The 15,932-nt window shown below is 42.9% G+C and overlaps 1 protein-coding gene across 2 annotated transcripts in view; it reads right to left on the reverse strand.

Annotated features, from left to right (window-relative positions):
* depdc7a (DEP domain containing 7, paralog a) overlaps positions 1-15,932 on the reverse strand; it is a 47,141-nt gene that overhangs the window by 13,248 nt on the left and 17,961 nt on the right. For both annotated transcript variants that reach the window (XM_068046929.1, XM_068046928.1), the window contains exon 5: positions 14,708-14,925. In XM_068046929.1, coding sequence (XP_067903030.1) covers positions 14,708-14,925 — 218 coding nt within the window. The remainder of the gene's footprint in view (positions 1-14,707; positions 14,926-15,932) is intronic.

Consider the following 15,932-nt stretch of genomic DNA (forward strand, 5'->3'; position numbering starts at 1 on the left):
TATGCACTAGGAATATTTGACAGTTATATTTACAATGTACATTTAAGTGTAGTGAGGCACCTCAGTGTCTTGTACTGTAATCAAAAGAAATTGAACTGTGCTGATCTTTGTCAAATTTCAACTGTTATGTAATCTATTTTTACAAATTATAAAGTATATTTTTTGAAAAAATGCTGGACTTACAACGATGCCCACACCCAGAGAATTTTTTTTTTTACAAATTCAATCCGGAACATGACACTGTGGACGAATGCAGGACGGACGAGTCAGCAGAGTGGGTAGATGCAATTCAATTCAGAGAAATGTGGGTAATAAATGGAGGAGAGAATAAAACATTGGAGAGCAAATAGTGCACAAAATGGTTTCCAATGGTTAGCAAATTGAGGCAGGGAACCAGGATTGTCACTAGAAAATGTTTGTTTTTTATTTAGACCAATTGGATAAAATGTTTGAAAAGGCAAATGTTACAGGTGCCTGGAAACTGTATTTAGAATAGATAGCTCCATTGAAGAATTACCATTAGACTGCAATGTTTATTTTTGTGCTCAAGTTGAGGGTCGTTAGCATTGCAATTTAAACACTTTCCCTTTCAGTGAAGGCATCTAGCACCCAGTCAGGTATGAAGTAGCAATGCAGTAATGCCGCCATAACCCAGACAGCAGGACCCACCCTACTGTACACAAAGTGCCATGCTTCCATTGTCCACACCAGTCCTTCTGTGTCCTTCGAACAAGATGTCTCTTAGTATCAAATTAACGTACCTGTTGGACCATGCTCACTAAAAACTGGAGAGACTGGTCAAACTCATTTCAACTAGGACCCTTACAGCTTTAGACCTAGGGCTCAGGTAGAAGTCTAATGTCTAATCAACTCATTTCTACAGTTACATTATTACATAAAGTTTCCATGTATAATCAGTTTATAGGTTTTACAGGTGGGCAAACATGTGACTTGGCCAATTAAATATGGAAATATTTCAAACAATTCTAAGTAAGGTTTTGGCATCTCTAGCATTTGCAAGTTAATGGAGAAAATCAATTTGTATTTGTTCCCTGTTGACATTTGAATCCTGTTCAGTACAGGAATTACTGGTCATAAGTCAATAAGAATGAACAAAACCTGACGGACCAGCCGGAATCAACCTTGGCACCGGAAACGATAATGGCAAACCCAGCCCTGTCAACACTGCAAAGTCCTCCTTACTAACATCTGGGGGCTTGTGCCAAAGTTGGGAGAGCTGTCCCACAGACTAGTCAAGCAACAGCCTGACAGTCATACTCACAGAATCATACCTTACAGACAATGTCCCAGACACTGCCATCACCATCCCTGGTTATGTCCTGTCCCACCGACAGGACAGACCCAGCAGAGGTAGTGGCAAGGTGGTATACAGTCGGGAGGGAGTTGCCCTGGGAGTCCTCAACATTGACTCCAGACCCCATGAAGTCTCATGGCATCAGGTCAAACATGAACAAGGAAGCCTCCTGCTGATAACCACCTACCGCCCTCCCTCTGCTGATGAGTCAATACTCCATGTTGAACACCACTCGGAGGAAGCACTGAGGGTGGCAATGGCACAGAATGTATTCTGGGTGGGGGACATCAATGTCCATCACCAAGAGTGGCTCAGTAGCACCACAACTGACCGAGCACTAAAGGACATAGTTGCTGGACTGGGTTTGCGGCAGGTGGTGAGGGAACGAAGAGGGAAAAACATACTTGACCTCGTCCTCACCAATTTGCCTGCCACAGATGCATCTGTCCATGGCAGCATTGGTAGGAGTGACCACCGCACAGTCCTTGTTGAGACGAAGTCCCACCTTCACATTGAGGATACCCTCCATGTGTGGCACTACCACCGTGCTAAATGGGATAGATTTCGAACAGATCTAGCAATGCAAAACTGGCCGTCCATGAGGCACTGTGGGCCATCAATAGCAGCAGAATTGTACTCAACCACAATCTGTAACCTCATGGCCCAGCATATCCCCCACTTCTACCATTACCATCAAGCCAGGAGACCAACCCCGGTTCAAAGAAGAGTGCAGGAGGGCATGCCAGGAGCAGCACCAGACATACCTCAAAATGAGGTGTCAACCTGGTGAAGCTACAACACAGGACTATCTGCGTGCCAAACTGCATAAGCAGCATGTGATAGACAGAGCTCAGCGATCCCATAACCAACGGATCAGATCTAAGCTCTGCAGTCCTGTCATATCCAGCCATGAATGGTGGGGACAATTAAACAGCTAACTGGAGGAGATGGCTCCACAAATATCCCCATCCTCAATGATGGGGGAGTCCAGCACATCAGTGCGAAAGATAAGGCTGAAGCATTTGCAACAATCTTCAGCCAGAAGTGCTGAATTGATGATCCATCTCAGCCTCCTCCTGAAGTCTCCAGCATCACAGATGCCAGACTTCAACCAATTTGATTCATTCCACAGGATATCAACAAACAACTGAAGGCACTGGATACTGCAAAGGCTATGGGCCCTGACAATATTCCGGCAACAGTACTGAAGACCGGTGCTCCAGAACTTGCCACACCCCTAGCCAAGCTGTTCCAGTACAGCTACAACACTGGTATCCACCTGGCAATGTGGAAAATTGCCCAGCTATGTCCTGTACACAGAAAACAGTCCAACCTGGCCAATTACCACCACATCAGTCTACTCTCAATCATCAGTAAAGTGATGGAAGGTGTCATTAACAGTGCCATCAAGCGGTACTTGCTTAGCAATAACCTGCTCAGTGACGCTCAATTTGGATTCCGCCAGGGCCACTCAGCTCCTGACCTCATTACAGCCTTGGTTCAAACATGGACAAAATAGCTGAGCTCAAGAGGTGAGATGAGAGTGACTGCCCTTGACATCAAGGCAGCATTTGACTTTCCGCTGGTTGGAGTCACACCTAGCACAAAGGAAGATGGTTGTAGTTGTTGGAGGTCAATCATCGAAGCTCCAGGACATCACTGCAGGAGTTCCTCAGAGTAGTGTACTAGGCCCAACCATCTTCAGCTGCTTCATTAATGACCTTCCTTCAATCATAAGGTCAGAAGTGGGAATGTTCAGCACCATTCATGACTCCTCAGATACTGAAGCAGTCCATGTAGAAATGCACCAAGACCTGGACAATATCCAGGCTTGGGCTGATAAGTGGCAAGTAATATTTGTGCCACACAAGTGCCAGGCAATGACCATCTCCAACAAGAGAGAATCTAACCATCTCCTCTTGACATTCAATGGCTGAATCCCCCACCATCAACATCCTGGGGGTCATCATTGACCAGAAACTGGTCAGAAGCTAGGAATCCTGCGGCAAGTATCTCACCTCCTGACTCCCCAAAGCCTGTCCACCATCTACAAGGCACAAGTTAGGAGTGTGATGGAATACTCTCCACTTGCCTGGATGGGCACAGCTCCAACAACACTCAAGAAGCTCAACACCATCCAGGGCAAAGCTTAATTGGCACCCCCATCCACAAACATTCACTCCCTCTACCACCAACGCACAGTGGCAGCAGTGTGTACCATCTACAAGATGCACTGCAGCAACTCACCAAGGCTCCTTAGACAGCACCTTCCAAACCCACGACCTCCACTAACTAGAAGGACAAGGGCAGCAAATGCATGGGAACACCACCACCTGCAAGTTCCCCTTCAAGTCACACACCTGGAACTATATGACCATTCCTTCACTGTCACTGGGTCAAAATCCTGGAACTCCCTTCCTAACAGCATTGTGGGTGTACAAAACTCACGGACTGCAGCGGTTCAAGAAGGCAGCTCACCACCACCTTCTCAAGGGCAATTAGGGATGGGTAATGAATGCTGGCCTAGCCAGCGACGCCCACATCCCATGAATGAATAAAAAATAAAGTGTGCCTTTGCATTCCCTCCCAAAAAAAGTTTCAATTGAACAGCATGTTTATTTTATTGTATTGTTCGCAAACCTGTGTCAACAACAGCACTGTTACATTTTAATCTATTAATTGAAAAGGGATCTACTTTTCCCAAGACTTCCCAAAATAAATCTTGAGATACACCAGCTCATACAGTGCTCAGTAAAACCAAGAGAGAGATGCATGGATTAGAACCAGGTGATTGATAGCAATTAACACTTCACACCAGTTTGCAAGAGGAAATAGGAGTGGTTTACACAAGGCCAACAACCACAACAGACCACTAACACTTCCAAGATCAGATGAGACATTAAACCAAGGCCCAGTCTGCTTTTAAGTGGACGTCCAACATTCCTTCCCTTCACCACCGACGCACAGTGGCAGCAGTGTGTGCCATCTACAAGATGCACTGCAGCAACTCGCCAAGGCTCCTCAACTGCACCTTCCAAACCCATGACCTCTACCACCTCGGACAAGGGCAGCAGATGCACGGGAACACCACCACCTGTAAGTTCCCCTCCAAGTCACCATTCCTTCACTGTCACTGGATCAAAATCGTGGAACTCCCTCCCTAACAGCACTGTGGGTGTACCTACACTGCATGGACTGCAGCGATTCAAGGAAGCGGCTCACTACCACCTTCTCAAGGGCAGATAAGGATGGGCAATAAATGCTGGCCTCGCCAGTGACGCCCACATCCCATGAATGAATGAATAAAACAAAAAAAAAAAGGGTATAACTTTGAATAAAAGCAGGGCAGTTCTCCCTGGCATCCTGGCCAATATTTCTCCTTCAAATCGACATCACACAGAGATTATTTGGTCATTAACAGAGTACTGTTTGCTGTGAACAAATTGGCTGCTGTGTTTCCTACATTAGAGTCTGCACTTTAAAAGTCATTGGTTGTAAAGTGCTTTGGGATATCCTGGGGATGAGAAAGGCACCATAGAAATGCAAGGTTTTTTTTCCCACTGCGACTGAGTTGTATGCAGGCCGCTATTTAATTCACTTTTTTTCCCCTATTATGCACTGAAATACAAACTCCATGCAGCAATAGTACATTTATTTTATTATTTTAGCTGGGAGAGGGTGGTGGGGATTGGAACAGAAGAAAAGGATAGAGTTGGTTTAAAAAGCTTCAAGAATAATTCAATATAAAGCTACAAAGTTAAAATCCCCCAAATAGGGTTTGATAGGGTAGACGTAGAGAAAATATTTCCACCTGTGGGTAAGACTAGAACTAGGGGCCATCAACAGTGACTCTCATCAATTTCAATAGAGAATTCAGGAGAAACTTCACCCAGAGTGGAACTTGTAACCACAAGGAATAGTTGAGGCAAAGAGAGTCAAGATGCATTTAAAAGGGGAATCTTGATATACAAAGAAGAACGGAATAGGATATGTTGGTGGGGTTAGATGAAGGGAGAGAGAGAAGGATTTTTGTAGAACGAATATTATGAAATACTTGGGCGGCACAATGGTTAGCACCGCAGCCTCACAGCTCCAGCGACCCGGGTTCAATTCTGGGTACTGCCTGTGTGGAGTTTACAAGTTCTCCCTGTGTCTGCGTGGGTTTTCTCCGGGTGCTCCGGTTTCCTCCCACATGCCAAAGACTTGCAGGTTGATGGGTTAATTGGCCATTATAAATTGCCCCCAGTATAGGTAGGTGGTAGGGAAATATAGAGAAGGTGGGGATGTGGTAGGAATATGGGATTAGTGTAGGATTAGTATAAATGGGTGGTTGATGGTCGGCACAGACTCGGTGGGCCGAAGGGCCTGTTTCAGTGCTGTATCACTAAACTAAACTAAAAATACTGTGAAAACCAGTCATTAGTTTTATAAATACAGAAAAGGCTTAGCATTTAAAAGGTGTAAAAAGTTGCTGTAATGAAAAACTGATTTTATAAAATTCAAAATAAATCACATGCAAAAGGTAAAGTGCTACCATTAACTCAGAACATATAAAAAAGGGACAAGTATCTGTGGACAATTAAGTATTAAAGATTTGACATTGAAATGGAAACACTGACGATAAGTCAAACAAGTTCCAGAATTATTTTGAACTGGCTTACAGTTAATGGACTTTGTTTCCCTTATTACAACAGAACAAAGGGAAAAACAGGTGACAGGCCGAGCACTGATACCGTGACTTAGAATGGCAGGAAACAGCTCAGGTTGTTACCCTAAACGTCAGAGGCAAACTGTCCAGCCTTGTGCTCCCCACTACTCCTCCGGACTGCTTTCATTCATTTAACGATTTTCAACACCATAATGGAAATTTGTTAATAGGTAATTAGAATGCATGATTATAGGAGCAGGAATAGACTATACAGCCCCTCGAGCCTGCTCCACCATTCAATATCATAGCTGATCTTCTACCTCAATTCCACTTTCCTACCCCCACTCCCCATATTCCCACCTTGATTCAGAGAGACACCAAAAAGAATCATTTAATCTATGGGTCAAACTAGACGATCCTCTCTAATGGGTGTAATGGACATATTACTGGCTCACTGCAGAGCTGGTCAAACATTTTGTTGAAACAGAATCTTCCCTTCCCACAAAACACTCAAGTCACTGGAATAATCGATACACCACAGCAGACATCAGCACTTCTCTCCTCATCACATACTTCCTGGATCACTCATTGCAAATGCCTCTGGCTACAACCTGCACAATCTATTTAGATTGCTTACCAACATACTTCTCAACTTGAGATTTCCCAACATGTGTGTTGTATACAAGATACAGAAATAATTAGAGGAATAGGGTACAAATCTAAACAGGTTGTACTGCTACTGTATAAAGTGTTGGCTACATCTCACCTGGGAGTTCTCAGCAGACTAATCATGAGAAATTGTATTTATATAGCACCTTTCATGATCTAAGGGTGGCCCAAAATACTTTATAGGCAATTAAGTACTTCTGAAGTGCAGTCACCGTTGTATTGTAGGAAATGCAGCAACTAATTTGTGCACAGCAAGCTCCCACAATCAGCACAATAATCAGTGTTGTTTTTTCTTTATAAAGTGATGTCAGTTGATGGATAAATATTGGCCAGGGCACCAGGGGAACTCCCCTTCTCTTCGAATTGGGCCGTGGGATCTTTTATGTCCACCCTAGAGGACAAAGAGAGCGTTGTTTTAATGTCACATTTGAAAGACGGTGCAATATTGAGGGAGTGCTGTATTGGAGTATCAGCCTAGATTTTGTGTTCAAGTCTCTGGAGTGGGATTTGAACCCACAATCTTTTGACTCAACAGGCAAAAGGTGCTACCCACTGAGCCACAGAATTGTCCTCAAGAGTAAAGAGGCAAGCAACAAAGCTGATCCCGGCATCAGGAATCTCAATTATGGAGAAAAAAAGGTTAGTCTTACTTTCTTTGGCAATGAGGAAACATTGAGCTGAGCCAATTAAAGTTTATTAAGGGAACAGAACTGATCCAGGTAAATCACTCGCTATGGGGTAAAGTTAAAATATTAGAGGATTATTTTAAAAATCAGGAAGATTATGAATGAGAAAGAAAGGCAGGTAGGTTTTTTTCCCCAATCAGAAGGTTAAGAGTTGTGGAATAAGTTACAGGGAAGACTATTATTCTGATCAATATTTATCCCTCAGCCAACAGTAAATCAGACTCTGGTCATCATCTCATTGCTGTTTGCAGGAGCTTGCTGTGTGCAAATTGGCTGTCATATTTCCTACATTACAACAGTCACCAAAAAAAGCACTCCCATTAGCTGTAAAGTTCTTGGGATATCCTGAGGTTGTGAAAGGTGATATGTAAATTCAATTTCTTTTATTGAAGCAACTACTATAAAAAGGGTTCAAGATAGAATATGGGGAATTTGGAAAGTGAAAAAAGGTGATTGACTGATATGGTGAAAAGCTGGTCTATAAAAACAGGGATGGCAGATGTGAGCCAATGACATTTTCCCCTGTTCCTAAAGTGTGAGTTCACACTTGTCTAAACATACATTTTTCATCAATGCCAAACATTTGGGGCCAACGGAAAGTTGCACTTTAAGCAACTCCTATGATGAGCCAGAGGAAATTACACTCATTCTTGAGGCAACTTAGTCGACATGTACACAAATCTTTTACATAGCATCTATTGTAGTAAAATGTCTCAAGGCACTTTATATAGGAATCACAGGAGGCAGCAATTCGGCCTGAGTCAAAGATGCATCCAGCTAGACCCACTCTGCACTATTTCCCCAATCTCGCTGCAAATTCTTCCCCAAGTATTTATCCACTTCCCTCTGGAAAGCTACCATTGAATCGGTTTCTACTACCCCATCATGCAATATATTCCAAATCCTAACCACTCGTTGCATTAAAAAAGTCCTTTCATGTTGCCTCTGGTTCTTTTGCCAATCATCTTAAATCTGCTCCCTCTCATTTTTCAAGTTAATTATCAGGAAGTAGAAAGTTGGATATCAGTATGTGACTAGACTTGTAATCTAGAGGCCTGGACTATTAAACCTGACAACACACATTCAAGTGCTCTCAGAATTTTGAGGTTAGTTTAGCAGTGTAATCAGAAACAAAACTGACACCAAAAGGAGAAGATATTAGGACACATCAGCTGTATTTTAAAAGGAGAGTCTTAAAGGGAGTAGAGAAAGGTGAAGGTGCAGAGAGGGTTGAGGAAATTGCAGAGCTTAAGCCAATGGTGGCACAAAGGAAATATAAATTAGGAGCTTTCCAAGCTTCTGCAATGTTGAAAGGATTCAATTAGAAAAAGAACATTAAAGTTTTTATTTTAGAATTACGTCAATTCCAACTCAATTCAATGCATTGTTTTCAGAATGTGCTCCAAGTTGAGTCAATTGTCAAATGTCAAATGTGCCCAGTCCAGAATAAATAAAGCAACAAGTTCTTAAAAGATACAAATGAAATGGTTGGTGATTTAAGCACATCTTTTCTTGATTCACAGAACTTGACTCCAAGTTAAAGCCAGTATGAACAGAAAATGTAAACATTCTGCACTTCCAAGAAAGAACAGGGAAAAACAAAACGCTCTGAAGGATGTAATTTAAACATCACACTGAATTCAGAAACAATATAAAGCTTTATTCTCCTCTCTGCCAAAAGTGGTTACTTAATTAAACACTTTAAATTCACTTCCTCAATGTCACAAGATAGTTGAACAGTTATTGAAGTGATTGTGGGCATTTTCATTCTCATTTAATATTTCATAATCAAACAAAACTCCTCTCCCCTTTAAGGTCTGAGATACAGGGCATTGTTTACTTCGATAACAGATTTCTAAGAATAAACTTACAAAAACAAGAATCTAATTAAACCATACATTGCGAGCCTGTCACTTAAAACCAATATGTCCTCATTCCACCACACCACCTATCCTGAGTGGTGTGAAACAGGGCTGTGTTCTCGCACCCACACTTTTTGGGATTTTCTTCTCCCTGTTGCTTTCACATGCCTTCAAGTCCTGTGAAGGAATTTTCCTTCACACAAGATCAGGGGGCAGGTTGTTCAACCTTGCCCGTCTCAGAGCGAAGTCCAAAGTACGGAAAGTCCTCATCAGGGAACTCCTCTTTGCTGACGATGCTGCTTTAACATCGCACACTGAAGAGTGTCTGCAGAGTCTCATCGACAGGTTTGCGGCTGCCTGCAATGAATTTGGCCTAACCATCAGCCTCAAGAAAATGAACATCATGGGGCAGGACGTCAGAAATGCTCCATCCATCAATATTGGCGACCACGCTCTGGAAGTGGTTCAAGAGTTCACCTACCTAGGCTCAACTATCACCAGTAACCTGTCTCTAGATGCAGAAATCAACAAGCGCATGGGTAAGGCTTCCACTGCTATGTCCAGACTGGCCAAGAGAGTGTGGGAAAATGGCGCACTGACACGGAACACAAAAGTCCGAGTGTATCAGACCTGTGTCCTCAGTACCTTGCTCTATGGCAGCGAGGCCTGGACAACGTATGCCAGCCAAGAGCGACGTCTCAATTCATTCCATCTTCGCTGCCTCCGGAGAATCCTTGGCATCAAGTGGCAGGACCGTATCTCCAACACAGAAGTTCTCGAGGCGGCCAACATCTCCAGCATATACACCCTACTGAGTCAGCGGCGCTTGAGATGGCTTGGCCATGTGAGCAGCATGGAAGATGGCAGGATCCCCAAAGACACATTGTATAACGAGCTCGTCACTGGTATCAGACCCACCGGCCGTCCATGTCTCCGCTTTAAAGACGTCTGCAAACGCGACATGAAATCCTGTGACATTGATCACAAGTCGTGGGAGTCAGTTGCCAGCGTTCGCCAGAGCTGGCGGGCAGCCATAAAGACGGGGCTAAAGTGTGGCGAGTCGAAGAGACATAGTAGTTGGCAGGAAAAAAGACAGAGGCGCAAGGAGAGAGCCAACTGTGTAACAGCCCCGACAAACAAATTTCTCTGCAGCACCTGTGGAAGAGCCTGTCACTCTAGAATTGGCCTTCATAGCCACTCCAGGCGCTGCTTCACAAACCACTGGCCACCTCCAGACGCTTACCCATTGTCTCTCGAGATAAGGAGGCCAAAGAAGACGACGACGACGACCTGGTTTATAATAATTTCCTGAGTAAGGAATTTGCAATAGCATCAGGACTCAAAAGGGAAGAAAATAAAACAAACAGGTTCAAGGTATGAAACTCCAATTCTGTCGTCTTGCACATCCCCTATTTTCATTGCTCCACCATTGCCTTCAGCACAGGATTTGCTTACATAGCAGTTATGTTACTGGACTATTAAACCAGAGTGCTAGACAAATGGTCTGGAGACACGAGTTCAAATCTCACCATGGCAATTGGTGAATTTAAATTTAAATAATTCTAGAAGCAGCAGGTTAATGCTGGTCACTGTGGCCACAATTGTTGTAAAAATCCATCTGGCTCAACAAGTTCCTTTAGGGACCTTACCCAATCACAGCCGGTGACTCCAAACACACAGCAATGTGCTTCACTCTTAACTGCCTTCTGAAATGACCGAGCAAGCCACGCCGTTTTATTCAAGGCAGCTCAGCATCACCATCTTCTCAAGAGCAATTAGCCATGGGTAATAAATGCTGGCCTTGCCAGCAACATCCACAATCCCCTGAAAGCTTAGTATCGGCCCCAACCTCTGGGATTCCTTCCCTGCCTCTCTTTTCCCCTTTAGGGCACTCCTCAAAACCATAGGCCAAACTTCTCGTCACATGACCCAATAGCACCTAATGTCCAATTTTGTCTCATAATTGCTCCCATGAAGTGCCTTTGGATGCTTCACTAGATTAAAAGGCGCTACATAAATGCAGGTTGCTGTTGTATACTTGGGCAAATCTTGAAATAGAATTACTGGCAGAACCCTGGAAACATCTCTCCTTTCAAGCAGGTGTTACATAAGAAACCAATGGTATCAAATGCCAACACTATTTGTTTTGACTGATGACCTTTCTACAACTTATCCTCGGTCAACACAGGGAACAGCATTTTGTTGTTGCTGTAACAAACATTCCATAGAATGACCCAATAAGGGAGTGGAACAAAGTTGTACATTAAAAAAAAACTAGAAATTCCTGCTATGTTAGGTGCTCACCCTTATATGATGCATTACCTACGTTTCAGGCAGAGTATCTCATTTTTCAAAGTACAAGTCGATCGTACCAAGGGAAATGTCAGTTTTAAAAATAGATTGTACTAGGTACCTCAATAGAAAATCTGCACTAACGTGCCTTAATATTCATGGTCTGGAATGCTTGATCGATAGCTACAGAGCAAGGCGATTCCAAATACAATCCCTTCTCTGTCCTATGTGACAATTATTAGAGTGCCTCACCAGTTCCAGTATTTATATCGGGGGTCTGGGGACAGGAAAAAGATATACAGGAAAACAGACTGCTTCCATACTTAATTATCCCACAATCCCTGCTGGAGGTGCACATGTAGATTGTCCATTGATGGGTTAAGTTGAGCTGTGGCAGTTTTCCTTCTGCCCTCAATCGATTACACTGAATAATTAACAAAGCTTGCACATATAAATTGACCACTGGGTCAAGGACCCAGGGGAAAAGAGTGGCCACACTTCAGAAATACTTCATTGGTTATAAAGTACTTTGGGTCTTCCTGTGGTGATGTAAGGCACTATGTAAATACCAGTCTTTTTGTGTGGAAACCAATATTAGCCACCACCTTTTGGGAGAGAGTTAAACGGAGAAAGATTACAGGAAAAACAGGCTCGAGATTAAGGTCAAATGAGAATTGTGTTTCCCAGCAGTCACCAATAGGTGTTCAGTGGTTATGCTACTGGAACCACCTAAAAGTCATGAATTCAAACAAATAGTTCCATCTATTTATTGAAACATTTCAGGATCTATTCCAATTTTGGCAACAAGTGCAGTGTGTTGACACCAGAAGTTTCGATTAAATTAGATCAGCCATCACTACTAAACAGATGGCCTGATCATATTTCACTACCGTCTCTGGGAGCTTGCTGTGCACAAATTGTCTGCTGCGTTTCCCTACATTACAACAGTGACTACACTTCACTGACTGTAAAGCACTTTGGGACATCCTGAAAACATGAAATGCGTTACATAAATGCAGGTCAATTGTTATTTCAACATTAACTGACCTGTGTATCCTGAATTTAAATGATCACATATTAACAGTCAGTTCCTGATACGCTGCCCAATGCAGAATGTGTGTGTAGATCTTGTTCATCTTACTTGTCTCTGCTGAGCTGACTAACAGGCATATTTCTACCTACTCAGACAGCATAAGTCGCATCAGCAGGCCCAGTGTCCTCTTCACCTCCTGTGGTCACGAACTTCAAAAATTAAGCTGGCTTGAGCGCACGGACCTGGGTACCACCAACTCCTGTGCTGGGGCCATCCACCACAGCAAGATCTGAACAGAATCTACCAGTATAGAGACCCCAACAGGAAAAGAAAGGGGTTCATTTGGTATGGACATGAAACTGACCAGACATTCCAGACCCAAATACAGCAGGTAGGAGAAGCAGCAAATACCTGTCAACACAAGTGGTAAATGACCAGCCTATAATGCTGTTGAGAGGCGTTTGTTGACTTTAGCAAGCGAGAGTTTATTTCAACATCAAATGGCAAGTTATCATTACTAACATGCAGAGATGTAACATGGGACTTCAGTTTGTCAAATTAAGCAGGACAATGACAAATAAGACTGTATCGCTACGGTAATTTGTGGGCTAGCACTAGGGGATAAAAAAAGTAAACAATTGTCAAAGGTTTAAATGGCTCACTAATGTTCCTGGTCCACACTAAATAGCTGACTCAATGTTCTGAGCTGCTGGGCAAGCAAAGTTGTGGAAAAGCCCAACCATGGCAACTATAAATGGTCAATAAATGTGGCTTTGCCCTCATTCCCAAATGCATACAATACAAGAGGAGGTGGCATAACGCAGTGCTTGAATATAGGTTTGTGCATTCTTGAAACAGTCTTATCATTAAAGTACTGAGCGCAAAACAGAGAAGTTGGGTGGGGGAAGAAAAGTGAGTACCAGTTGAACAACTCATCTTACCACCTTCAAGAGCAGCAGCCTTAAACCCAATGCCAACAGCACTTTGTAGCAGGTAATTCGTTGCTAAGGAGTTCACAATTCCATAAAGGAATACACTGACCAAGATGAATTCAAGGCAAGATCTTCAGCAAATCCAATTGCCAGTGTTCCTTGCTATCAAGCATCCAATTAGAATCCAGACCTTGTTTTGATTACTCCTATTTTAGTGGTGCTCCAAAGAACAGATCTCAGATGGGCATGCACACTGGTGGCAAAACCTTCTGGTCATTGTACTAAAATTACAGGATGCACTACCTGGAATACTAATGACGACCCCAGATCTGTATCCTCTAGGGGAAAGCTGATCATGAATCTACTGAAAACTAACTGAGCAGCTAGAAAAACACAAGAACCAAAAAGGTGGTTAACTGACTAGTATTCAGACAATCATTGACAGGTGTGTTTGTTTTTGTACAAGAAGAAGTTTCATTTGTTTAGGAGGTCGATAGTAGATGGAATGCATTACTGCAAGAAACCCTTGACTTTTGAAGTTAGAGATTAGGTGTTTCAAGAAGTTCAAATCAATTGTCCTACTTCTCATTTCACTCCAGATGCCCAAAGTGAGGATGAAGATTATTTCAGAGGGTTGAAAAAATCACCATTACAGACCTTGGCAGAAAGTACCCACAAGTCACTTGTAAAGATAAAAAAAAAACCTAACTAAACTTCATATAGTGCCTTACACAACCTCAAGACATTCCAAAGTTATGTACAGTCAATGATGTACTTTTGAAGTATAGTTGTTGTTGTATGAAATATAGCAGCCAATTTTCACACCAAGATCTCACATCACCAATGTGTTAGTGTCCAAATCATCGGTCATAGGTGATATTAGTTAAGGGACAAATATTGGCCCGAGCTCTTTTGAAATAGCGCCATGAAATCGTTCACGTCCACCAGCGAGGGACAGAACGTAGCCTTGGTTTAACCTCTCATCCGAAAAACAGTTCAACTTCAAGAATCATGGAACCCTCCAAAGTTGTAAAAGCTCAACTTCAGGGTGTCTCATATTTGGTGACTATTTGCAAAGCCTTTCAAAAATGCTATTCAGTAGCCTAATTACTCCAGTGCCACACAAGCATAGAACATAATTACGTTACCTTGTAAAGTACCAAGTTTACAATTTGACATCACATTACTACGCAGCTCCTAGCCACTGTAGGACAGTCACTGCAAATGGTTCCCATTACTGAAATGTCAGTTACAACAGAGTTATACTTACCAAGGAGCTCGGCAACCCCTGTATGAATGTCAAAGAAGTCATTGGTGAGGAGAGGTTCTTTGGTTTGACTGTAATATTTAACAATGGCATCAAAAAGCAGCATTTTGCATTGGTCTACATCACAGGATGGTTCCGGAAGATTCCTGCTGATCTCCACTACTGAGAGGTCTGGGAGGAACTCCAGTAAATCAACTGCAACCGACAGCCAGTCATCTTCCCTGGTGAGTGAAAAATGCAGGTGTCAAAGTCTTTAAATGCATGTACTTGATTGGCAAATTTTAAGTTCTTCATTGATCAGCAGTATTTTTTCCTTAAGCATAATATACATACAAGTACAAAACGTTTGTCCCCAAGCCAGTTTTTCAACCCTCTGCTCCTCCAGACAGGAATTTCCACTGGCAAAGCAGCACTCCATTACCTTGTGAGGCTGTTCTTCATGGGTACCAAGGCAACAAGAATGACCAGGCTGCTCGCTCTTGTTTGCGCCCACTCCAGTGACCTCCACCATCTAGAAGGACAAGGGCAGCAGGCACATGGGAACACCACCACCTCTAATGACACAACCAGACTTGGGACATATATCATCAATCCTGCATCATCACTAGGTCAAAATCTTGGCACTCCCTCCCGAAACAGCACTGTAGGTGTACCTATACCAGACTGCAGCAGTTCAAAATAAAGGCTAATCACCACCTTCTAAAGGGAAACCAAGAACAGGCAGCACATGCCAGCCTCACTAGCAACATCTATATCCCAAGCATGATTTTACAGAACAATCCACATATAGTTTCCCAGAACACAGTAAGCAACAACCCTTGCTGAATCTTATCCTCTTCACCACAGACAAGGGATTGAAGTTGGAATCTTGTTGACATGGTTAGTTAATATCAAATAATGCCCTCTCTCCATGACAATTTCTGAACTAAAATGTAACTGTGGCCAAGGACAATCCTGAAGGAATAAAAAAGTTAACATGTCAGAAGAAGATCTGCTACAGTTAAATCACAAGGCATCCAGTCAAAGAAGATTTTAAGACCCATTTAGGAGGTTAGGAGCATCACATGAAATCTTGCAAACTATAGCTGATTTGCATAGGATGTCCAAATCTCTAGTTTTAGGCATCTTCAGTTTATCTCGCTTCGAATTTACAGCATAAACAGGCCATTCGGCCCGACTGGTCTATGCTTCACACAACCCTCCTCCATTCCAACTTCACATCCCTCTA

Source organism: Heterodontus francisci, chromosome 14 (assembly GCF_036365525.1).
Source record: "Heterodontus francisci isolate sHetFra1 chromosome 14, sHetFra1.hap1, whole genome shotgun sequence".
In the NCBI taxonomy this organism is placed as follows: domain Eukaryota; kingdom Metazoa; phylum Chordata; class Chondrichthyes; order Heterodontiformes; family Heterodontidae; genus Heterodontus; species Heterodontus francisci.